Here is a 23,427-nt window from a genome sequence, read left to right as displayed (position 1 = left end):
GCCGAGGTAAAACAGAACGACATTTAAGACTCTATGTCCTGTCGATGTCTGATCTCTTCTTGAGTCTCAAACAATTTCATTCCAAAAAAAGATGAACTCATCGTCAGCTATTATTTTCATTAGTACTGTACGTGATATTGGTATAGAATCCCCCATGTGGAAGAGTGACATTGGGCCAAGCATCATTTCCGCGTGCGGGCCGGCCCAACTGTTCGCGGGTGTCTCAACTAAATCAATTAAAATTTCCATTAGAATTTTACCCCGCCATTCCTCTCCCCTGTGGACTCCTGAAATCAGCCGTCATTCGATGACAATTCCTTGCGCTGACACACCACACAAGCTTCAAGTTCCCACTGCCCAGAGACCCCTCTTGGGCCTTTTTCGCCCCCATTTCCAGTCGGAGCAGTCGGCGCCACTGTCCACATGTCGTCTTCTGATCAGCCCTCCTTTGTCCCCCTCGGACAGCGGGCTAGGGGAGCGTATTGCGAGGCGCTAATGGAGACCCGTCATTTGGCGGCCATATCGTGGTCGGATCGGGGGGCTTGCTGATCTGAGGCTGCTGCCGCTGCCTTGTGGGAGGATTCGCGTCTTTGAACAGCACCGCCATCTGCTCAGCCCCTTGGACTACACACTCTCTTCATCCTTTCCCGAAGCTGAGAATAGCACCAAGTCTGACAACACTGCCTGTCCTGCGTTGAACATAGGTCGTTGTTGGATTTTTACTCATGGATAATTGAACAATTGCTCTTTGCCAAAGACACCTTCTTTCTTCTTGTCGCTGTTTTCTAATTTCCCGGCCCTCCTATTTCTAGACCTGACCTACCTAGTCCAAGAGCTCCAAGCATACATGCTGGATCAGCACTAATTCTTTCCCGACGTCATCATGGGCATACGCGACGTTCTCAAGAAGAAGGAGAAACTCGACAACGGCGAGCACAGCAGCAAGGATGCAGTAGACAGGCTGGCGGCCCCCGAGTTCAAATTCATTCGATCAGACACACACACACAAGAGGTCATCCACCCCCCGAGCGGGCCCCCGGGCTTCGACGACGGCAAGGAACACTACCTAAACCCGAACGGCAACGACGGCGGCAGCGGCCAGAAGCCCCGGCGCAGCCTCGACGTCTTCTTCGGCAACAGCCGCTCGCGCAGCGCGTCCGCCTCCTCGCAGGCGAGCTCGACCTCAAACTCCCACTCGAACAACAATGGCAAGATTGGGAGACGGCTATCGGAGCGGCTGCACCTCAGCCGCTCGCCCGCCTCGTCAGAAAACGTCCCGCAGAACCTACCCGACATCGTGACCACGGCCGAGGGCGGCGAGGGGGACGAGCTGCAGTGGGAGAAGCGCGCGACCATGCTGGCTTCGGCGAATAAGAGCAGGCCCGCGACGCCGTTGGCGAACGACGCGGGTGGTGGGGGTGATATGGCGAGGGGCAGGACGCAGGGCGCAGCGGTCTCGTCCCCGGCCATTGACGAGGATATTCAGGAGGCTATCCGGCTGCACGAGGCGGGAGACTTCGAGAACTCGACGGCCATGTTCGCCCGCCTGGCTGACCCGAAAGGGGCGAATAACACCCTGAGCCAGTTCCTATACGGTCTTTCTTTGAGGTGAGTTGCCTTTTGCCTTGCATGCGGACTGGTCTCGACTCCCGCTCGGCACTTTCCCCGTACCTATAAGACGGGATCGTGGCGCGGGGCGTGCTACGGCTCGCCGGGCGATCATGTTGCATCTGAGGACGGGGGAGCGCTTTGGAGGCAGGACCTCACAGGTGCCACGATACTTGGGCTATTTGGACGAATTTGCTGACAAGGGTCAACAGACACGGATGGGGTTGCGAACCAGACCCAGAAGGGGCCATCAAGTATCTCTCGGCGGCGGCGTCGAATGCGGCAACCGTCGAGCAGATGGCGTTGAAGGCAGGGCTCAAAAAGGGTGGTGCTGCCAAGGGCGAGCTCGTTCTGGCCATATTCGAGCTGGCGAATTCCTTTCGACACGGTTGGGGCACAGCCAAGGACCCAATAGCGGCAAAGCAGGTGAGTTATCCCGTCCACAGACCGGAGGAGGGGAGAGGGGGGCAAGGAATGCCTTTGAAAGCCCAAGGTGGATACGCCTTGAAGGTCTAGAACTGACATCTTGTCGTCATAGTACTATGAGACTGCGGCGAACCTTGGAGATGCTGGTAAGTCTGCCACCATGATGCACTCCGAGGCGTTGAGGCCCAATTGATGTGTAGCGGTGCGCTAACCCGCCTTGCTCGTCTCAGATGCCATGAACGAGGTAGCCTGGTGCTATGTAGAAGGCTTCGGATGTAAAAAGGACAAGGTACGTTTGGTCACAAATCACCCACCATTTTGAGCGGCATTCCGTCTACCGGGTCCTGCGACGTAAGACCTTGAACTTGGTCTTTAGGGGCAGCCAGCATCAGCCTCAGCAGCCTCAGGTATTGTGTGGCTTGCACTCAGCGAGACCACACATGTCATGAGATGCGTGAGAGAGCACGCTGATACTGGTTGACGTCCTACTTGGGTTGTAAGCAACCTGCTTCGGTCCAGGTTGGGCATCAATACGGCGACCCTAAAAGACGGCCGCGGACAGGAACCCGCGCAGGACGCATGCTCGATGTCATCACATGAGGCTGACAACATGTCCAGTTCGCAGCAGCCCGTTACTACCGGTTGGCTGAAAAGAACGGCAACAAAACACTAGGCAATTCATGGTAAGTCGAGCCTGTCTGTTCATTCCTTTCTTTCTCATCCACTGGTTCGTTGGGGGAGGTTTTCCCCAGAGCTGGATTCGGCGCATGCATCACTGGTAAGGAGGGGGGAAAGCTGCAGCTCCCTTGTCGCGGATGACTTGCGCGCTGCGGCGTTGATAGGCTCCCAAGGCTTTGTTTTGCTCTGCATTCCCCCCAAAATGCGGGAGCTCGCCCTGTCATTCAATCTTGGATGACCGTCAGCTTTCCCGGAGCTGCACGCGGTTACCTGCCGCTGCAAGCCCTCCTGCGCTGCGCCGCGTTCCCCAGAGCGCCCGCGAAGACTCGATGCTGCTTCCCGGGGCTGCAATTCGTCGCGGTTACTTTCTGCTTGCCTGCCAGTCCACTTGCTCGCCTGTCCTTTCCCCCCAATCTTTGTGTTCCTGACGCCATTGCCCACACAGTCTGGCACCACACCGTGTGGCCAGAATTTCCAGTGATACCCAAAGGCTAACCACCCGCAAACTCTATAGGATCTGGAAGGAAAAGTATGACCCAGACGCTGGAGATAAGAAGAAGAAGTAGAGACAAGGAGGCAGAAAGTCACGGAACGGGGGAAGCCAAGTGTGTGCATGAGATGACCGAACCACCGGTGACACGGCATCACATACTCGAAACGGGTGGCACGTTCCGGTTCGGCAGTCCCGCTCAGCTTCTACCCGGCGGTCACACTTCCTCCCCCTCTCTCTGTCCTTTCCTGTCGCGGTGTCACCCAATGTGCGAGATCGTGACACGAGGCTTCGGCCGTTCCTTGGGGCATCCTGATTGTGTGGCCGAAGCACAGCGACGATGTCGAAAGGAGGGGAAGAGAGAAATGGGGACACAAAACATGAGTCCCTGTGTCAGCCTTTCCGTTGATAAGTTTATGTTTTCATCCTCTTACCCCTCTCCTGAGCGTCCACACATGGTGGGATAGGGGTACCACGACGATCTCATCAGGCGGGACAAAGTGCGTACGGCGACAAATAGACCCAGGTACCCCATGTGGGAAACGACGATTTGTCGACGTGCTCACGCTGTGCGCCGTCGGACGGGCGAAACCTTTGGGTCTCGCGAGCGTGGGGAAAGCAGAGAAGCTGGCTCCCAGCGAGACAGGGAAAGGGGGAGAGCAAGCTGTTCTGGTCCTCTCGTGAAGTCTTTGCCTCGTCTCCAATATGTCGTTGAGATGGACTTGCAGGTCAAGCACCTGTGCTCTATATGGGAGACACGGAGCTTATGGCCCATGTTTATGCCTACAGCAAGTTTCTGGCTACCGTCGCAAAGGCTCATACTGTCCTTTTGCTTTATTATTTTATTGTTCTACATACCCCGCACTATCATCATAGGCAATCATATTTCAAGAAAAAAGCGATTGCATTCTATTCAATGAGATCTCATCGGCCATCCATCTTGTGGGTAGTGTGACTGATGACTGATGACGGATGACGGACGCCGGGTAGACGTGGCCACGGGGCACGGGTGCACCCGACCCGGGTATCTACACGGGCGGGAGAAGCATACCGTGCCTTTCGCCGGGCCGGACCAATATCTCAATGTTGTCCGAGTATCGTTTCGGTTTCCCAAGGTGCCACGGACTTGCTTCTTCCAGCAGCCTATGGAGAACGAGGGGCTGTCAGGGCGGGGTGATACCGAGACGTTGCAAAATCGTAGCATCGTAACGTCAAACCCCTCTCTTTCTCTCTCTCCTCTTATTCTTCTCAACTCTTTTGGCGCTGCCACTGCCTCCTCGCCCTCACCCGGCCATCCGCCCCTTACTTCTTTCTCGCAATTGTGTTTTTTCCTGCGGGTTTCCGTTCACCTCAGGGGTACCTGTGTGGAGAGCTGTACGAAGGGTATCACCAAAGGGGTTACACGGCGTTTCGTCCTCGAGAAACATGTTGTTCGTAGTGAGACACAAGGAGCCGATGAGACATGTCTTTTGAACTTCCCCCCGCCTTCCCTGAATGTATGGGTAGCGTATGAGAATAGGACCTACACGGCGTTTCGTCCTCGAGAAACATGTTGTTCGTAGTGAGACACAAGGAGCCGATGAGACATGTCTTTTGAACTTCCCCCCGCCTTCCCTGAATGTATGGGTAGCGTATGAGAATAGGACCACGGAACAGACTACTTGAGGGTCCTCTGTCAAGATCTGGTGAAGTTGAGTAGGCAGGTATGGCCGTCTATACCGAGAACCGCCCGAGCAACCAGCAAAGGCAGAACAACCAAACAAACGTATGACCGTTTATACCTATACTCACCGTCTATCGATTCCGTTTTACTCAAAGTATAGACCAAGCCCAGCGAAACGGTGGCAGCGCTTGCATCTTACCTTGACTCAAGCGCGTAAAAGAAGCGAAGACGCGAGGCAAGAATGCATCGTCATTGATTTGCATCCCCTTTCTTCCGTAACTTCGCACCTGAACATCGGACAGAAGTATCTTGGAGACTTGCAGTAGAACGTGCCTTAGTGGAAGTGGAAATGGCACGGGGGGTGATTTACCATGCGCATCTCCCTCTCCATGTCCGCGCAATCCAGATCCGACAAGCTCACACGTGCCGCGCGCGTTCTTCTTGCATTACTCCTGCATGGGGCGAAGATCGATCGGGTCCATCTTTTCTTTTTTCCCCAAACTCTCCGCAAAGATTGAGAGAGTCACGGAGCAGCAGTTCATCTCGTCAAGCCAGTTTGCAGCAAAAGCGGGAAGAGAGAGATATCTCTTGGAGCTACACTTGTAAAGAGCTAGGTGCTAGATAGGTGCAACGGCCCAATGAAAAGATGCAACGTCAGCAATCCCGTCGACCGGACCTTCTGGATTACATCGCAAGACTCATCTTGGCTTCACCTTAGTTCCGCTTCGAGATGCGATGTCGGGAAAGGGGGGGGATAGGGGAGAGGATGTTCTCCTGCAAGAAAAGAGACGAACTGCTGCCGCTCTCTGGCCACTTTCCTTCTCCCATCCGAACTTTGCGCATCGCGGCGACGCAAGGCTAACTCATGGCTTGCATGATTTTCCCTCTCTCATTATTTTGCTGCTCACCTGCCTCCGCGATGCAACAGTAGTAGAGAAGAAACCAAGCGGACGATGCGAGGAAATTCCCATCGCCACCAGACCGTTTCTGCACCTAACAGCACAAGTGCAATTTTCTAAAGGTGAAGAAAAGGCCAGTAAGATTCCGGGAAATCGCAGTGCGCAGAACCGTTTCGCCTCCATCCACACCTTGAGACTAATGTATTCACCGGTCCTTGACCTAGATCCTGACCTTGCCTTAGCATCTCTCGCCTCCGAGCAAAGTACGGTGAGACTAACATAGACTTTTTTCACCCTTTACCTCACGGCATTCTTCTGGCGTTTTCCACCTTCTCTGTTGCACGTATACATGGGTACTCACAATTTGCGACTTACACGCCCTTCCTCGCATGGTACTCTGTATCACGCGCTGCAACAGCAGCGGCGGTAGCGGCGGCGGCGGCTCTCGCTGCCTGCAGCTGGGGGTTAGGAAGCAGCATCATGCGAACTCATGCAGGAGAAGCGAGTCGGCGTGCATACGGGGATAGAGACATCCGTGGAATGAGAGACAGATAGATGGCCTCTAAATCAACAAAACCAGTGGAAAGAAGAATCACAATGCCCAGTCATCAGCTCAAACCCGTGACGGGCTCCAACCACTGCTTCCCCCCTGCCCTGCCTACCTATCCACTGGGCAACTGCAACGCATCTTGGCTCCCGTGAGCGCGAGCTCAAGCATGCGGCCTCGAGAGTGTCTGAGACACGCATACGAGCGACGACAGGTTGGGTGGGTGGGTGGTGTTTCCTCCCCTGTTCTGGTGTGCTTCTGCCCACGATGGAAGTGATGACTCCAATGGAAAAGCCCACGCGAGGAAGAGCAGGATTCGGTTTCTGCCCCTGTAATACGTCTGCCTGTCATCTTACCACCTTTATCCTCCATCATTTATTCTTATTTTGGAAGACGCCTAGATGGTCTTGGTGCGACTCGTTGACATATTACCACCATTATGACCACCACATGGGACATCTCACAATGCCAAAGAAATACGGGAGAATCTCAGTTGTCCCTTCTTGGGGGTGCCCTACCTCACCTTACCTTACCTCGCTTCACATTTCCTCTCACACCAAGTCTCCTTCCATGACACAAGTGAGCTCATCGAAAAAAAGACAAGCTACTCTTGGCTCTAAATCTCCAAGAAAACCTGCAGGAAGAAAAGAAATCCTGGCAAAAAGCACCACCACTACCGCCATCTACATCCTTCCCATCCGCACCGCCCGAGTGACTACTCTAGCGTTGCGCGTACAAGTGTGGCTTGCCTCTCTCTCACACTCACGGCACATCTTTCCGCAGCTCTTACTTTGTACCACCGCGCGAAACAAGGCAGTTCGGCGGCGCTACCCTGTAGCCTATACTTCTTCAGCCGGAAACAATACCATTCTTCTCAAAAAAGCTCTCGGGTCTAAATTCTCAACCTAATGCAATTCACTTGCCCCAAGCTCCAAGCTCTCTCTCTGTGCTCACCCAAGCTCCCCTTTCCCAGCCACCCAGATTCATCCCCGCCTCCGCGCCTCCGCCTCCAGACTTACACCCACATCCTCAGCCCGGCCTCAACTCACCTTAGGTAAGGAAGGTACTCCGTACGGATAGGTAGATTCTAACCAAAGTCCGCGAAAAAGTCCGTCTCTTTGAACCTGCATGTCACTAGTATAGAGGCAGCAGAATATCTCAGCCCACCCAGTCCAGTCAAGTCCCCCCCTTCGTTCGCACCCAGCTCTCACGCGCCGCCCCGAGCAGAATAAGCTGCATTATCAACCAATCCCACATCTCCAAAATCCCTCCCCGCCCATCGTCTTGCCCTTCTCATGCGACCAACGCTAACGCCCGCATGCCTCCCACCGCTACCACCCCGATCCTCACATACTACTCTTGCTGTGCCTCAAGCAGACGGGGGGACATCTCGCACTATTCCCGGATTTCAAAAATGGGATCATCCCGAAAGTGGAAACTGAACCTTGCTGGTAGGCAGGAAAATACCATGATGAAATTCTGGTCACTCACCCACTTCTCTCGCATCTCAGTGGTCAATATTCTTCAACACTAACGATCCCGAGAGTCGTGCCAAAACCACCAAAAAAACAAAAACTACGACCCTGACCAACGGAAACAAGTCACACACTCACACGCACACTTCGGAAACCGGGAACGATCATGTACCCTTCCCTCTCTCACCCTCCACTCTCCACACCTCGCACCACCCAAGCCACAACCCCATCGGACCTTACAATGCCCATCTTATCACGTACACTCCCAAAACGAGAACCAATAGATGGTCTCATTCGCCTCTGCGTTCAACATGATTTCCCTGTGTACATCGTTTCGTTTTGTTCGTCCGTTCCCGTTGCCCCACCCTCCCCGTGCTCATCCTTCTCGCCGTCCATATCTAGGCCGTCACGCTTCTATCCTCGCCCTCATTCCAAGTTTCCGGACCGGCGTTGGCTTGTTTGCTTTCGTAACTTCGTCCCTCCATTACCGTCCCCTCAACGAACTCTACCCCCAATAACGAGCCCTCCAGACCGAGGAGTGACCCAAAAACGTTGATCATCTTAGTAGAACCGTTGTTATATGGCACGGTAACCCGCCATCGCCCCCCCCTCGGCAGGGAACCCACCTATGTACCTAGGAACTTACACTACCATACTGGGTACTCAGCCTCTAGGCTTGGTCCGCATTGGGTGTTGCCTAGCCAGTTTCCTCCTCTCCCAAACGTTGACCGAGAATCCCTTTCCCTCCCCATGCGTCAAAAAAGTTTCCTGCGCTCCTCGCGGATCGGATCAACCGATCAGCGACGCACGAGGGACGATGACTCCTTGCCAGTCTTTCACTTCAACCTCACCTGGGGCCGGGGGGTTAACGAGTAGTCAGTAACCTGTCAGTGTCATCTGTTCCCATGGTCGGCTACTGCGCGTCACATCATGGCAAAAGCATAGATAGGCATGTTTTCAAGGAATGGTAAGTAAGGCAATGAAGAATCCTTGGTATCTTTGTTGGAGATTTGCAAGTAGCTACATGAATAGAATGATCTCCCCCACGCCAAAGGAAAGGCGAGGGGGCAAAAACATGAAGAAGATGGGGGCCAACGGCAGGCTGTCTGACTGCTCATTACCCGAATATCCAAATGCTCTCTCTCTCCTAGTGTCTGTCCTGGTGTTTGTGCGCGTGTGTGCCGGTACTAGTGTCGGTTTATGTCGCAATAAGATGTGCAGAAAATATCAAAGAAAAAAAAGGCTTTCGTAGAAGTAGTGACGTGGTAAAAATTTCGTTTCGTTTGATTGTCATTGATCATGAGGTTCGTTTCGACTCATTTCCGTTTCCACGTTTCGTCGCGAGACGCTTTCTCGTTTCTCGTCAACAATCTGCAACTTCGTGCGGTGCTGTCCATCTTTCCAGTCAAGGCCAAAAAAGGAAATAAAAGGAAATAAAACAAAAGGAAAATCAGACAAAAGAACAAAAGCAACATGATCCCCAACCGAACACCACCCCCCTCCCCTATCCTCCGTCTCCTGTGAGATGACGTCCCTCATTGTGTGAGACCTGCTCTCCTCCAGTAACCCAAGATTCCATGTGACCACCCTCCATTTCCAAGCCAACCCCGTTGCCCCCATTGTACAAAGGTTGGAAAAGCTTGGCCGTCCCGTGTTCCCATGCTCTTCTCCCCTGTCCCGTCCCTCCTTGCCTGAAAAGAGCAGTAGATACCAAACTAGATATGTGAAATACAGAGATATCAGACTAAACCCAGAATGCTCGCTCGCTTGCTAGATACCGGAGGGAAATGGCGTCCCAAAATGAAAATCACAAAAATAAAGCGGGTGGAAAGTAAGTATGTCCGAAGAGCTTCGATCATTTGGCGGTGAAAAGAGGATTGTTTGGTGCGTGAGCAACAATGTCTGGGGTTTTGTCCGCGGGAGCGGTAGAAGTGTATGATGAGCTTCGGCTGAAAGGAAAAAAAGATGGTTGGTAGAATGATATTTTGAGCTAAGAGTTGAGATTCGTTGATGTGATCATGGGATCGTAATTTTTTTGGTCTTCGTTATTCGTTAGCGCCCGCTTTCGCGCTGTTGCTTTCGGACACCATTTTGGCAAAGTTTCTGACGACTTCGCTGGGGATCTGATCCCAAAGTAGTGATCTAGTGTAGACGTCGGCTGCGGATTGCTTGTTGGTCCGCATCGCTGAGAGGGCATCGGCAAGGTTCTTGCGTCCTTGGCTGGTGGTGCGCTCGGGGGCGTTGTTGAGGAAATCCTGCGAGCTGACGCCGTTGTACTGAGCAGCCGAGAGTCCAAAGAGTTGCTCATTTGCTTGTTCATCGGTAGGCTGGGTGAGAGAGTCGCCAAGCTGGCCGAGCATCGAAGGCGCGACACCGCCCATTGAGGTGTCACCCATAGGCATGGCCGAGTTGTCGACCCACGAGCCGCCGGAAGGCTGAGGAGCGAGAGCGTTGAGGGTGTTGGATGCTCCGTTCACGCCGGCATCCTTGAACACGTTCTCGAGGAGGGTGGCAGCTTCAGCGCGGACGTCCTCGGAGACCCGGGGAATGGCGGGGGTAGAACGGCTGGAAAGAACAAAGGCACCGACGAGGAAGAGCATGAAGAGAATACCGCCCTGGGAGGAAGACTTCTCGGAGTCGACGGGGAAGGAAACCTCAGCCTTCTTGGCCGGAACCACCTGGAGTTCCTGCTTGACTTCCTGCTCCATGGGGTACTCGCCGAGGAAGTTGACGTTGTCCCAGCTGCCCGGCATGGTCATGCCGTCCATGTCGTCGTAGCCAGATACATAGTTGTTGTTGGCAGGAGCAGTCATGGCGGCGCTCTCGAGACGCTGGACGTGGTCGGTAAGGACGCTGACCTTCTTCCGGAGCTCGCCGGTCTCGATCGTGTGGGAGCGGATCATCTCCTCCTTCTCCATGGTGAGTGACTCGATGTACTCCTGGTTGAACTGCTTCTCTCTCAAAAGCTGCTCCATCTGTTTCCTCATGTCGGCCATCTCTTCCTCCAGATCGGTGAGCACAGCGGTGAATTGTTTCTTCTCATCTTCAAGTCGCTCGGTGTGTTGTTTCTTTCTCTGGCGAGAGTCAAGGCTGTTGCAATGTTAGTGAGTGGAATTGAAGGGAAGTGAGTGTGCACTTACGCTGCCTGGCGATTCCTCAGCAGTCGCTTTTGCTGCTTAAGCTCCTTGATCTCTTGCTCATCGGTGGACTGAGCGATGAGGTGATCGATGTTGCTGAGATTGCGCTCGGCCGGGATATCGAAGCGGGCGTTCTTCTTGCGGATGCCGTCACCCCTTCTCATGTCGTTGTGTGAGCGGATGGTAGGGCTACCAGGGCGCATCTTCTTGGCCATAGATTCCGCCTGGCCGATCCATCCCTTTTGCGGGGAAGTTGGTATGGACTGGTTGCCTGATCCGATGGGTGCGAACATGTTGATTTGACCGGTGGGGTTGGTGAAGGGCGTCTGACCCGGGACAGGTCTCTGGAACATGGGAGCACCATTGTCGTATTCAGCCGGCATGCCATCGAATTGCTGGAGAGGGGTGCAAGAGCCAGAGGTATTGCTCAGAGACCATCCGTTGCCTTGAGGGGCGAAAGGGGAAGGCTGAGCATGATCTAGGCGCATGAAGGGGTTGTTGTTGTGTTGCTGCTCGATGAAGGGGTTGTTGGATGGCACGGATTGCATATCGACCGACTGCCAGTCCTCCGTCTTTGGTGAGAAGAGAGAGCCGCCAACGGCGAAGGAATCTCTTCTGCTATCAACCATGGGAGGCGACATTTCCAGGCCCGAGTCGAGTGCGCTGTGATCCAAGATAGTTTCGTCGAGGATGCTGTGGTCCTCCTCTTCGTAGTACTTTTGCGCTTGTGTTGTGTCTACAGTCAAAGGTGTCGGTCTGTAGAAGGACGGCATCTGGTACGTTGAGACCATTTCTGGTTATGTGAAATCAGCAGTCGAGTGTGGACTGCGATGTTGTGCTGTGATGGCAATGGTGCCTATTTTTCCAATCTTGCGAGGGCGTGTTAGTCGGGTGCAGCACAGCGGTGAGGACGGTTGGTGGCCCAGGGTTTATTTTTGGGTGTGAGTGAGATGTGGAGACGGGTGCTGCGCACTCTGAGAATTGCAGACGAGGGTATGGAGGAGTATGCGCTTGGGCTGCTGTGTATTGAGCGGCAAAGATGCATGTATTGCGCAGCGGGAACTTGCAGTCAGAGGCGAGAAGCGAGCTTTTTGTGCGAGACTCGTTCGGAGGGCCAAGCAAGACGTACGCGGGTTGAGTTGAGGGCAAGAAAGTAAGGGAAAAAGCAGAGGGCGGAGGTGGTCGAGCGTGATGAGTGATAAGAGAGGTTGGTGGGGATGGGATGAGAGGATGTGCGGGCGGAGGGTGGTCGGAAAGTTTTAAAGGGCAGTGCGTGCAGGACGACGAGGTAGAACAACGGCTCTGAAGGGGAGAAACAGACTCACAGGCTTTTAGGGAATCGGTTATTCTTCTTGTTCGAGTGTTACGGCGCTGCGATGCACTCCAGATCTTGTGGCGAGGGAAAAAGTAGTTGGTCTGGTCAGATACACAGGGCGGGGGAAAAGCCTTGAGTATGTGTGTGTGAGTCGAGTCGATGAAGCAGCGTAGATGAGCTGCGTCGAGAGTGAGACGACGTGGGGAAGAGGGATGATGGGACAATAATAAACAAATGTGTGTTGCAACGATAGGGAAACCGTCTGAAGGATGGGGTGCCGAAAGTATGTATATGTATGTAGGTATGTACGGTTGACGCTGGATGGGCGAGCGAGTGCGGATAGTGTCTGTATGAATGTGTGCGTGTGAGTACGCAGTATGGTGTGTGTGTGTGTGTGTGTGTGTGTGTGTGGTGTGTGATCTCGTTTTCTTGGTGGGCGGGCAAGGTAGAGCTGGAGGAGGAAGAGGGAAGGTTTTGTATTTTCAACAGCAAAGGCGGCACTTCTGCGCGATTCCCGGGATGAGGTACCTGGTTGGAAACGGTGGCCGGGGGTGAGGTACTTTGCTTGGCTTCGAGAAGGATACGGTGGACATGGGACGGGGGGGAAGGAGGAGAGTCGCAGTAAGGCAATGTAAGGTCGCGGGTAGTGTGGAAGGTCAGGCTGGCCCGGGTCCAGATCCCAGTCCAGGGTTAGAAGGGCAGTGGGGAAAAGAACAGAAGACTGAGGGAATTGGGATTTCACCTCAGACTGGCTACCTATGGGAGCTTACGGAGGAAGAGGGTCACCACGGTACGGTACGGTAAGGTACGGACGGTATTGACGGCGCGAGAACAGCAAGGACGGGAGGGGGAGCGAGACGGAGACAGTAGAGTGGAGCTGGTGAGGCAGAGGAAGGAAGGAAGCACTCGTACCTACCTTACCTAGAGTCTACGGATACCTTGGACTACGGTAGGAAAGAGCAGCCCGTTGCGGGTGGGATGCGATGCGCATTGGTGGGTGTGTGGTCACTTGTTTGTGGAGGGTGGCCGAGGATAGGGACGGGGTGGGTGTGTGGTCAACGGGCCCAGTCAGCAAGAGAGAACCAGGCAAGTTTTCTGACGAGTGGGAGCGGCCATACTCTTCGGCGATTATAGGACGAGCAAGATAGAAGAGTGAGCCGAGGGGGAAGAGAGAGAGCGAGATCATGATGCCAAGGCGAGATAAGTCCTCTTGTCCCTGTTCCCTTTAGGTAAGATACTTTCGGGGCTTCACGGCGAATACCTGCTAGCCCATATTCGTCTTGTAATTCTGTGTGCGGTAATAGTATGCCTTCTCGCATTGGTTTGTTAATACTATTCGGAAATTCATCCGTAGCCAGTGTCTTTTCACAATGTCTTGTGGCGATGATTTGATCCAAATCTGGCGAAACCGAGAGAGCCCTGAGAACGGCAAACGGATGGGATGGACACTACTTACTTTTGCGACGGACAGACGGCGCCGTAGAATGCTTCCTTGGAACAAGACAAGGACGAGACATGGGGCGCGGGCAGAGTGAAGGAGCATTGAGCAGGGGTTCCGTTTGGCTTTAGACCGCCTCGAACTCTCCTTCTCACCTCACTGACTCTATCAAACTTGATAGACTTGCTTGTCAGTGTCTACTGCCTTCTCTCGGTACCCAAGACTCAAGAGAAGGCAGCAAGCTAGGCGGGCTAAGGTACTGTTCGGCGTACTAAACTAGGGGCAATGTACCTGGAGGCCGAGAGGGACTGGTTTAGAACAAGACCTAGGGCTTGCGAATTGCAAAGAGACTCTGGGGATTGATAGGAACGCGGCGCGCGCGCTCAGGGCGGGTAGAAAAGGGCAAGGTACTAGCCAATACAGAGAAGAGAGGGTCACGGAAGGGAAGTTGAAAGATGGACGATTGCTCAAGCCAAAGCGAAACCCAACCCCACGTCCAGCCGATGCGCTCCGACTGGATTCTCTGTGCGCTCTCTCGGCCCAGTGGCTCACTGACTGGGGCCCTTTTGGGGGGCGCAAGTTGGGAAGTGTGGCCGGGTATGCGTCTGTCAGTGTAGGACCGCTGGGGGAACGACGGCGGCCGGCCGGCGAATGAGGTCAGAGGTGAGCAGGATGACAAGAGATTCAGAGTTCTGGGCCTTTTGGGTCGTGACCTCGATGCGCCGGGTCTGGGTGGACGGGGATCTTGCCGGAAGACAGGCGAGCGGCGGGCGGGTCTTGTCAAGGGAGAGGGAGACGACAATGAGAGGCCCGGTGGAGGGCTTTACGGCTCGGCCGCAAGCCGGAACCGCCCAATAGAAGGCAGAAAAAAAAAAAAGAAGCTTTTTATTTTTTTATTTTTTTCTAAAAAAGAAGCAGATGGATGGGAAGGACCTGAGCGAAGGGAAACTTGATGAGCGAAAATGGAATGGCGGTCACGGCTCGCAGACGGTGGGGGTTGGGCTTGCAGCTTGGGCCATTGTCCGTTCGGCAAATCATTGTTCAGTGGCTAAGGAAGCACCGAGAGAAACAGGGAAGGTGGCGTGGGACGGCAGTGGACGGAGGGCTCAAGCCTGAACGGAAGGATACGGAATGCATTGACCGTTGGACAAGGGAGACGGGAGGGATACCGTTATGCCCGAGATGTCGTTGAGGGTAAACGGTCAACGTGGGGAGGTAAGTGGACTCCTTCCAATCCACGTCTTACTATCTCCTCAGGCACCACAGTTCCTACCCTCATTTGACGCTCTAACAAATAGCAGAACGGCCAAGGATGACGTACCTTCGTACCTTGATGGGCGAAGCCATGGTGATGACCAAAAACGGAAGGAAAGATACAAAGTCAAGAGGTGAGATGAGTCCTTGACTCCTTTCAGTGGTGAGCACACGGTACACCCCAAAGGACCCTTGCGAATAACATGACGGCCCTGGCGGTTCTCGCTCCTTGCCTCCCGCATCCACTGGTTCAGACTGGACGAGAGCGGACTCACGGAGAGGGCAGCTCCAACAGGTTGGGCATCGACGGCCGCTGTCTCTCGCGCGATAGGCTCACTCACTCTCACGTTATTGATACCCAAAGGCCCCAAGAATAACCCCCCAAACTTACCCCCCGAGACGTGACCTATGAAGCCCGTTGCAGCCCTCCTGCATCCACTAGCAAGCCACTGTTTCTCGTCTCCGGGTTCCTATTGCTCGGCTCTCAGTGGGGTGATCACACGGGTCTGGACACTGGCTACGAGGCAAAGGCGGTACACTGGGGGATTCACTGTGAAGCGTGGATGGAAATGGAAACCCTTCCTCCCGTTCCGTATCAGATCCCATGGAGATGATGCTATCGACTGTCATGTTCAGCTCTCGCCAGTAGCGCAGTCGCTCCAGTGTCATTGCAGCCAAATCAGATAACGAGGCAAACCATGACAAGGCGAAGCACAACCTAATCGAAAGGAGCCACACTGAGCCAGGGAGTCTGACCTAATCTAGTATTGGCGACGATATCAGTACCTACCTTTGGGCTCAGAGATAGAGCATGACGAGTCCCCATTCAGAGTCGTATCGTCTAATATTCCCCAGATCATCTGGTCCGGGTCGCGACTCACCTGTTCAAGCCTCAACCACCAAAAAATGACACGAGAGATCCAGCAGGAAGACAATAGCCCCCTCCCGATCCGATCGATCACTCTGCCATCCTTGGCCGAAATGCCGTAGCCGTAGAAGTTTTCTCTCTTGTTCCTAACCAACTTCCTTGTCTTCACTAGAATGCCCCGTTTGTTCTCCCGGGCCCGCGAGACACAATGCGCAATTGGCCAACCCCGTCCGTTGTGAAGTCGGGATGATGCTCGTACCCTCAGACGAAATTCTCAGCCACATCCCTGGAATACGGAAAGCCACCCATCGCCTATATTTCGGACGCATCGACCGACGGACAAAAGTCAATTCTGACATCGGGAGGTACACAGGCGCAGAAAGGCCATACGGGTAGAGGGGCAAGTTTGACACAACCAGGACAAAGGAGCAGGGGATCAAAAAGTCGGTGGCTGGGAAAACAACATCCGGGAAACCTCTCCAACGCCAGCCGGTGATGCCCAAGCAACAACGTCCAACTCCGGCCAGCCACTCAGCCTGAAGAGACGCGTGAGCCACCAGCTCCACTGTGCTTCATGGCCGCATACACAGCGGCCCATCACCAACTTGAAGACCCTCATTCTGCTTTGTCGGTGTGCCACGGTGCTTGTTTCGGGCCTCGTGCCCAGAGCAGCGGATGAATGGAACGAGGAGGTAGGTAGGCAAGGTGAGGAAGGTACCTCGAGGCCCGCTCTACCATATTGGAGGAACATCCGTCAATAAGGTACGTCTTCGTCTCTCGTCACTTTGTGAGGTGTCCCAGAGGAGGAAGTGGTGAGGAGTAGACGAGGCCATTGAGTGTACGCAGCACGCAGTATGTGTTTGCTCCCCAATCCCCCGCCAGTGATTCATCACACGCGTTTCGCGTCCTGAAGCGCGCCAGACGACCGGATCAAGACCAGCGAGGTGCTCAAGGAGTCGCGACGTCACGGAGATGCATCGGCGACGTGAATCATGCGCGACTCCACTGATGGACCCCGGGGGACCACAATCTGGTGAATCTGCAAAGGCGAGATGCTGCACTTCCACATCCTCGCATTGAATCCGGACGCAGTGTAGTGTAGCGAATGGAGATGTGCTTGCTCTCTTTCCTCTTCCTACTAAGTTTACCGGCCTTACCTAATGAACGGATACCTAGATACTTACCTAGGTCGGCTGAGCTAAGAAATTCCTCCGCAGCTGCGTTTCCCATCCCAACCCGGCAAGTGGATCCCCCGTTGTCGTTGTCGTCGGCGTCGTCTCCTCACCTTCTGGAAAAACTCGGCCACCGTGAAAGCCGGAAGGAAGGGACCTGCCATGCCTGTGCACGCCTGGAAAGAATGGAAGGTGGGAAGAGGTCGGGTGGGCACCTGGCGACAATGGGAAACGCGATGGCGCCGTTTGAAAAGTGGAGACTATACTTAGACGACCCGTTAATGGACCGACGCCGTCCCCGTCATGAACCAATCGTCCAAGTGAGGCGAGCGAATTCTGCTACCAAGACGCGAACGAAACTTGCGACATCCACTGTTCACTCTCGATTGCTGTGAAGCCCAAGTCCACTCTACTGCGTACGAATACCTCACCAACCAAAACTTGAACGGCCCTTGGCCAGATCGGTCCCCTATTGTCAGATCAGCTTGGCTCTCTGTCAGTGGTTACTGGGAGAGAAACCACTCGATGAGAACATCACCCACCCGACAGCCGCGGATACCTGACCATGCCTCCGCCGTGCCTGAGGTACTTCGACTCTAGTCAACCCAAGTCCACGCCGAGGTCAGCGACCATGGGAGCTGGAGCCGAGCGCCGACTTCTCATACGCCATCTCCCCTCGTTACCTCTCACGCGTTCCTGACGACGGAGCCCAACCTATGGCCTAGACCTGGCCAACTTCGGCCGACGACCCCTTCATCGTCTGAACGACTCCATGTATACGACTTACAGCTTCAGACCGCCAAAACCGCCATTGGATGTGCTGCGTACGGTGTGCGACACACCTCTCTTCGACGGCATCTCATCCCAATACGCCCAACGCCCGCATCGCGCCTGTCACTTTCGACTCGGATTGTCCACACGGAAAGCTCCCCTGTCTCTTCACCAATGATCGCGTTGCCTCATCGTACTTCTCATGCGCCTTGCATGAACAAGAGTCTCACTTAGTCGTCATCTTGTTCCCCGGCCACGACCACAGCCCTTCATTTCCCAGAATGCCCACCGCCTCGCCCTTCTCTCCTGCCAAGTTCTTATTCTTGGAAGCCGGCGCGGCTGACATCGGAATCGTACCCAAACGTACGTTGTTGCCCGACCCAGCCTATCGGATCGAGATCATTTGCTCCTCTATCCTGGAACTCAGGAGAGCCTCTTCCATCGTATCCCCCATCTTGGTGTCCCAAAGGGTGCTTCGGCAGGCAAGGGAGTCGTCTTACGGCAAGCGCGGTCATTTTCAAGTTGTTTGCCCTTTACCCAAGCACTTGGGCGAGGCTTCGTCTGGCGATTGTGGCTTACAAGTGAAGCCATGTGGGCCAGCCACCATTGACCGGGTTTTCAGCAAACATCCTGCAAAGTTCGACCGCAGCCGATATACAATGATACCAGGAGCTTTTTTTTTCAACCGAGAAACTTGATTCAATTTTGTACCAGGTCTACGGCTGCCGACGAGAAGCAATATCTCATACAGCCACTCTTGGGACGGTTTCCTGACAGGGCTGACCCCAGCGGGGCATTTACGCTTCAGAGCACCCCTGTTCCCTGGATTTCTGGCTTAGATCCAAGACTGCCTCTCCGAATTAGCATCCCGGTGAGGATCCCCGGTCTCACTTCGCATTGAGAGCAATGGGTTCCCAGTTCAACGTAGCGGCCAGTGTCGCGGACTAGCAAATTAATGACCAAGAACCTACGCGTCCCCTTCGATGATCGAAGAGTATGGAACGACTGGTCGTCCTTCTCGCGAAATCTCTTCAATTTGAGTCATAGACACATCCATCTCTGCCACCAGTTTTATTCTTTGTCGGTGAGCCCCAACCGGCAGCTTAAGCTTCTCATCCCCGGGATCCACTCCGGAGCTACCGTCAGAGTTTCTCCCTTGCCCTTCCAGCTTCAAAGTCGGAGATTGAGCATTAAGCGACGGATCCGACCCCCGTCGCTTGCCATGATGCGATGCCGCGATCCACAGCTTCCGTTTCACTCTCCCGACGTCATTCCAGAACCCTGGGCCATCGGCTGTCTTTCGTCCTCGCTGTTTCTTTCGTTCTGCGCCAGAAGAAAAATCACCAAAGTTGATGCGCACGGTACTGCCCTATACCATAAGCTTTGATAGAGCTGCATCCTGGCATTTGAACCTCCGGAGCTTGGATCATTCGGTTCCAGATTCCCTTTCATGCACACGCCCAGGGTTCCCGCCGTGTTGCAAACAAGTGACTTGAGACTGGTGGATTCGAGAGAGCTGCCGGAATCTCTCCCCGTCCACAAATTCGGGACGCCTCCATGGCGGTGAACAGAGGCCGTGCAGGCCACCATCCCACGTACGGCTATCATCCCGCTTTGTATATGGAAATCTTCAGAAGCAAAAACTTCGTCTCCAGAGCAATGACTCTTTGGAAATGAAAACTCTGCGCTCTGGGCGCCAGACGCAATCAGAAGGTCATCCTATCAGTTGTCACGATGTTCTTGAAGAAAGGGTCCCGCAGGCTGCAGCAGCAATGTCTATCGCACTCCTTCAACCACCTCACTCTGTCACTTCTCAACTAACCTCCACACGCAAGCGGAAAGTTTATGGCGCATCGCAGAAACCCGCAGCGCATGCGTTATCGAGGTGGCCCCCAAACGGATCCAAGCGATCAAGATCCTGTGCTGCGACAGGCCGAACCGTTCACTGGCACCTCGGACCCTCCTTCAGTATATACGATCGTCAAGACTCTCCGTCTGTCTGTTGCAGAGTCGGTTGCAAGACTCCGTCACCGAACTTTTGCCTACTGTCCATCACTAAGCAAAACCCAGGTTTCCCCAACCTTGCGTACTGGTCTGCTTGCTTGCTTGTGTGCGCGATACAGGGAACTGGGATCTCGTCTTAGGGTTCAGGTCCAGATGAGCGACAAAGAGCCAACCCAGGAGTAGAGTTGGAACAAACTCTCAGCTCGGTTGACTTTACCCAGCCACTTCCATCGTCTTCCTCGTCCCCTCCAGCCCCGAAGCTCCTGTTGGTTCTGCGGAAGTTCGAGATGTTGACTCATCGCTCCCTGCCCGAAGGGTTGGGCATGGTTGCTTCTTTCGTCCCACTTTTTTCGTCCAGTCGTGCCTGGCAGACGCCTTCATCCCAGGTTGGCGGTGAAGCGTCCCCTTCCCGCTCCTTTTCGCTTCCTGCATATCCGGATTCGGACCCCTTGCTTGTACCGCAGCCGGGGGTGGGAGGCGATTGACATTTGGGACATTCAGAGACTAAAAACAGAATTGGTTCATTTCACAGTACTTTGAGGGGAGTTTCGCTGGCTCTTGGTAGGGAGCCACTCATCTGTACGTTTGACGGATATTCTGAAACGGAGCTACAGGATGCCTGTTGCATACACGCAAGCTTGCGCCGCACGCCGCACGCCGCGGGTAACTAGGTTTCCGGACTGTCGTTCCCTTTGATTTACTGTGTAATATCTCTTAAGCTGCAGAGACACGGGATAATCTCCACTAGTTCAGTCATACGACTGAGACTCTTGCACAGTTACGGGCAACGATTTGTTCCCTCTTTGCATCTCTCTGCCTATCTCTCGGGCCACCGGGTGAGGCGGTCGATGGGGTCTTCTAAAATTAAAGGGATACGGAAGTTCGGTGCTTGGCGGCGGCGGTGACAGCCGTGAATACGTAGATGCGGATACTATTGCTGAGCTGTATCGCGATGACTCTTTTTGTCGAACTTGGGAGAAGGAAATCGAGCAGGTTTGAGAACGTATACACAGTACTTACTCTCACGTCTATGTTGGTGTTGTCAACTTGCAGTATCAGTACCGCGCGGGATGTGAAAACCAAGAAATCGATGATTCCAAATGGCGCCCATTGACGGGCAAGGGTTCATAATATCAACAGAAGGGGGGGACGCTAGTAAGCCCAGTATATCCCAGACTTTGCCTGAACAATGACGAAATTCCCGTCGGGGCCGTGGACGTTGGAAACACCTCCTTGACGTGAACTAGAAGGAGCGGGAGAAGGTTCGAAGCACCAGCAGGTGCCAGTATCGGGTCGGCGCGCGCGCAAAGGAAGAGAAGCTCTGTGCGTTTTTGGTCTGGCTGGACCTCCGGTTGATTGAAGTGCCGTGTTGGGTATTTTTAATTATTTTGGGGTTTCCTGGGGGAAGGGGGTTGAAGCACATGGCGAGGTTTTGTGTCATTGTGTCGGGGTTTTCTACCGGTATTCTATCATGGAGGAGCTTGTTGGAGGTTGAGATGGGTGTGTATAACTTTTAGATTCTGGGGTCTGTGTGGGAGGACTATGTGGTCTTTGTCTCTGCTTAAGGTAGAGGCTCTGAGCTTGATGGCAAAACTTGACAGCTAGTGAAATCTCTGTTTCACACTCATCTGTAGAAATGCGTGGTTGTTCATAGAATATAAGGAATCTGAATATGAGTCATCGCCTGAATTGTGCCATTGTTGGCATGCTGCGGTACTATTATGTTGCCAAAGTTTTGGAGCATGCTCTTTGCTAATGTGTGAACAGACTTTTTCAAAGCCATCTAGGTTCCCATCGTTCTCGAGAGTTTGTGTATTCGGATGCCGTCTAATAGAATTCTGTCTGTGTAAGCTCGTCGTCTGTGTGCGGAGAGACATCAGACGTCCGGAGCATTCTCTTTCTATATATATGTCGTCCGAACTTCAGACTTTTCAATCACATAAACTCTCTAAATATGACATGGAGCAACTCGTTGATGCGGACCGTCAATCTGGCAGGATCAGGATCCGGAACCGAGAGAGAAAGTGTAGTTGGCTTTCCGGTATGTTCTCAGTAAGCTGAACTATGTGCCAAGTTGGGGCTTTGATTCGAGTTCGCGCAGATATGGCGGCATAATCTTGGGGGAATAGATACTAGTACCGGCTCTTTTGTGCCTAGTACTAAATCATTGAGAAAAAGAAAAATTTGAATCTAATAGATCAAACGTTTCATGGAATCTACATTGTGATAGCGTCAATATGCGTGAATATCGTGTCAAAGCCAGGATATCTATCCTTCTCATAGCAAAGCTCGAATACCCTCCAAATTACCTCTTCAGTTCTACTGTAACTTATTCCGAAGCCCAGAAAGGAAGTAATGTCGAAGCCCAAAGTCTTTGAATGAGGTTTACAGATGGAAGACTGGGCGAGAAGGCTACCTCAGGTCCGTCGTGGACTTGTACCATCGGTTTGAACTTTGATGATAGCTTTGCCATCTAAAATAACTGGCATCACATTCTTTGCCGGATGTTTATCCGATGGGGGCAAGAGTGTTTCCCACCAAACGCTTCTCCGTTCCGAGACATCCTGCTGTTGGAGGAGAAGAGGCTTGCTTAGTAGTGAGATGGCCGGGTGAGCCGTTGTGAAACGGTCTCGTCGTCTGGTGGTGATTTCTGGGTTCCGTCATGTCCGGTCCCTTCGCACACGCCTTTTTTCCCTCTCCCTACAGTTGACAAACAGACGTCTGATTGTCTCACGAGTCAAGCCCCACGAAAATGACTCGACTACCATGTAGAAAGTAGGATTATCTGTAAGCTTCAGTCTTGCTGGAGAGACATCGGATTGAAGGAGATGGACATGTAAGCTTGTGAGTTCTCTCAGCTTTGACTCTCGAGCACGATGGAAGAAGATACCAGACACCCTAGGCTAGGCTACTTCAATATCGTCATCGAGTTGCTTCGGCTTTCTATTTTCGAAGAGCCTCATACGATAGGCCCGTGAGTAGACGTACATGGATCGTTCAGTCTTTCGAACGGACCAGACCGAGGAGACTAAACCGGCTACAGGTTCAATCTCCAAAAGTTACATCTCCAATCGGTAGTCTACCGCCCACTCAACATCAAGTTATGGCTTAGCCTTTGCTCCCGGTCTTCTACTTGAGAGGACATTCCAAACATGAGTAAAGGGGAAGTCGTGGAGGATTCCGCAGGTAATGCCAATGTAAGCCGCCTTTTGGAGTCCTAGCATGGGGGGAAGGGGCCTGAAGGTGGTGTAGACATACCAATATCCCGGCTGCTTTGCATGAAATTTAAAGAGATTGAGAAATTCTTTAGGTCTAATGACAAGACGCTTCGTGGCCAGCAGGCATGCTCTGGACACAAATTCTTCATGTGTAATCCTGCAAATCCATGCGGATGCCGACGGACAAGCCAGAAGCCTCTTCGTCGGGGCGTGAAGTAGATTCCTACGATACTAAGGACAACTCTCACTGAGGCTGTACAGGTACTTACATGTGAGAGGTCCACACACTCATGGACACAGACTCACTGCTTTATGGAGGCTCAAGGAGTCAATAGTGTGATGTGGATGAGCCATTTGCAGTCATGCTTTCGAATACGTCTAGTTAATTTTACGGAAGGTCCGATCCGAGATCAAGTAGCTCGCCATCCAATCATCGCTCGGTCAGTCAGGCTCAATGGAGCAAA

The 23,427-nt window shown here is 53.4% G+C and overlaps 2 protein-coding genes across 2 annotated transcripts; one reads left to right on the top strand and one right to left on the bottom strand.

Annotated features, from left to right (window-relative positions):
• The first annotated feature begins 396 nt into the window (after positions 1-396).
• HER10_EVM0010811 (uncharacterized protein) lies at positions 397-4,135 on the top strand. The gene is made up of 6 exons (XM_035480259.1): positions 397-1,608; positions 1,821-2,034; positions 2,147-2,180; positions 2,265-2,323; positions 2,653-2,717; positions 3,227-4,135. The coding sequence occupies exons 1-6, from the start codon at positions 884-886 to the stop codon at positions 3,276-3,278; spliced, it is 1,149 nt and encodes a 382-aa protein (XP_035335324.1). The 5' UTR covers positions 397-883; the 3' UTR covers positions 3,279-4,135.
• Positions 4,136-8,774: 4,639 nt separating this feature from the next.
• HER10_EVM0011402 (bZIP transcription factor) lies at positions 8,775-13,101 on the bottom strand. The gene is made up of 2 exons (XM_035480835.1): positions 10,927-13,101; positions 8,775-10,876 (listed from the first exon to the last, which is right to left on the bottom strand). The coding sequence occupies exons 1-2, from the start codon at positions 11,712-11,714 to the stop codon at positions 9,832-9,834; spliced, it is 1,833 nt and encodes a 610-aa protein (XP_035335370.1). The 5' UTR covers positions 11,715-13,101; the 3' UTR covers positions 8,775-9,831.
• Positions 13,102-23,427: the final 10,326 nt, after the last annotated feature.

Source organism: Colletotrichum scovillei (genome assembly GCF_011075155.1).
Source record: "Colletotrichum scovillei strain TJNH1 chromosome Unknown Contig00004, whole genome shotgun sequence".
Lineage (NCBI taxonomy): Eukaryota > Fungi > Ascomycota > Sordariomycetes > Glomerellales > Glomerellaceae > Colletotrichum > Colletotrichum scovillei.
This window is presented reverse-complemented; position numbering and strand designations above follow the sequence as displayed.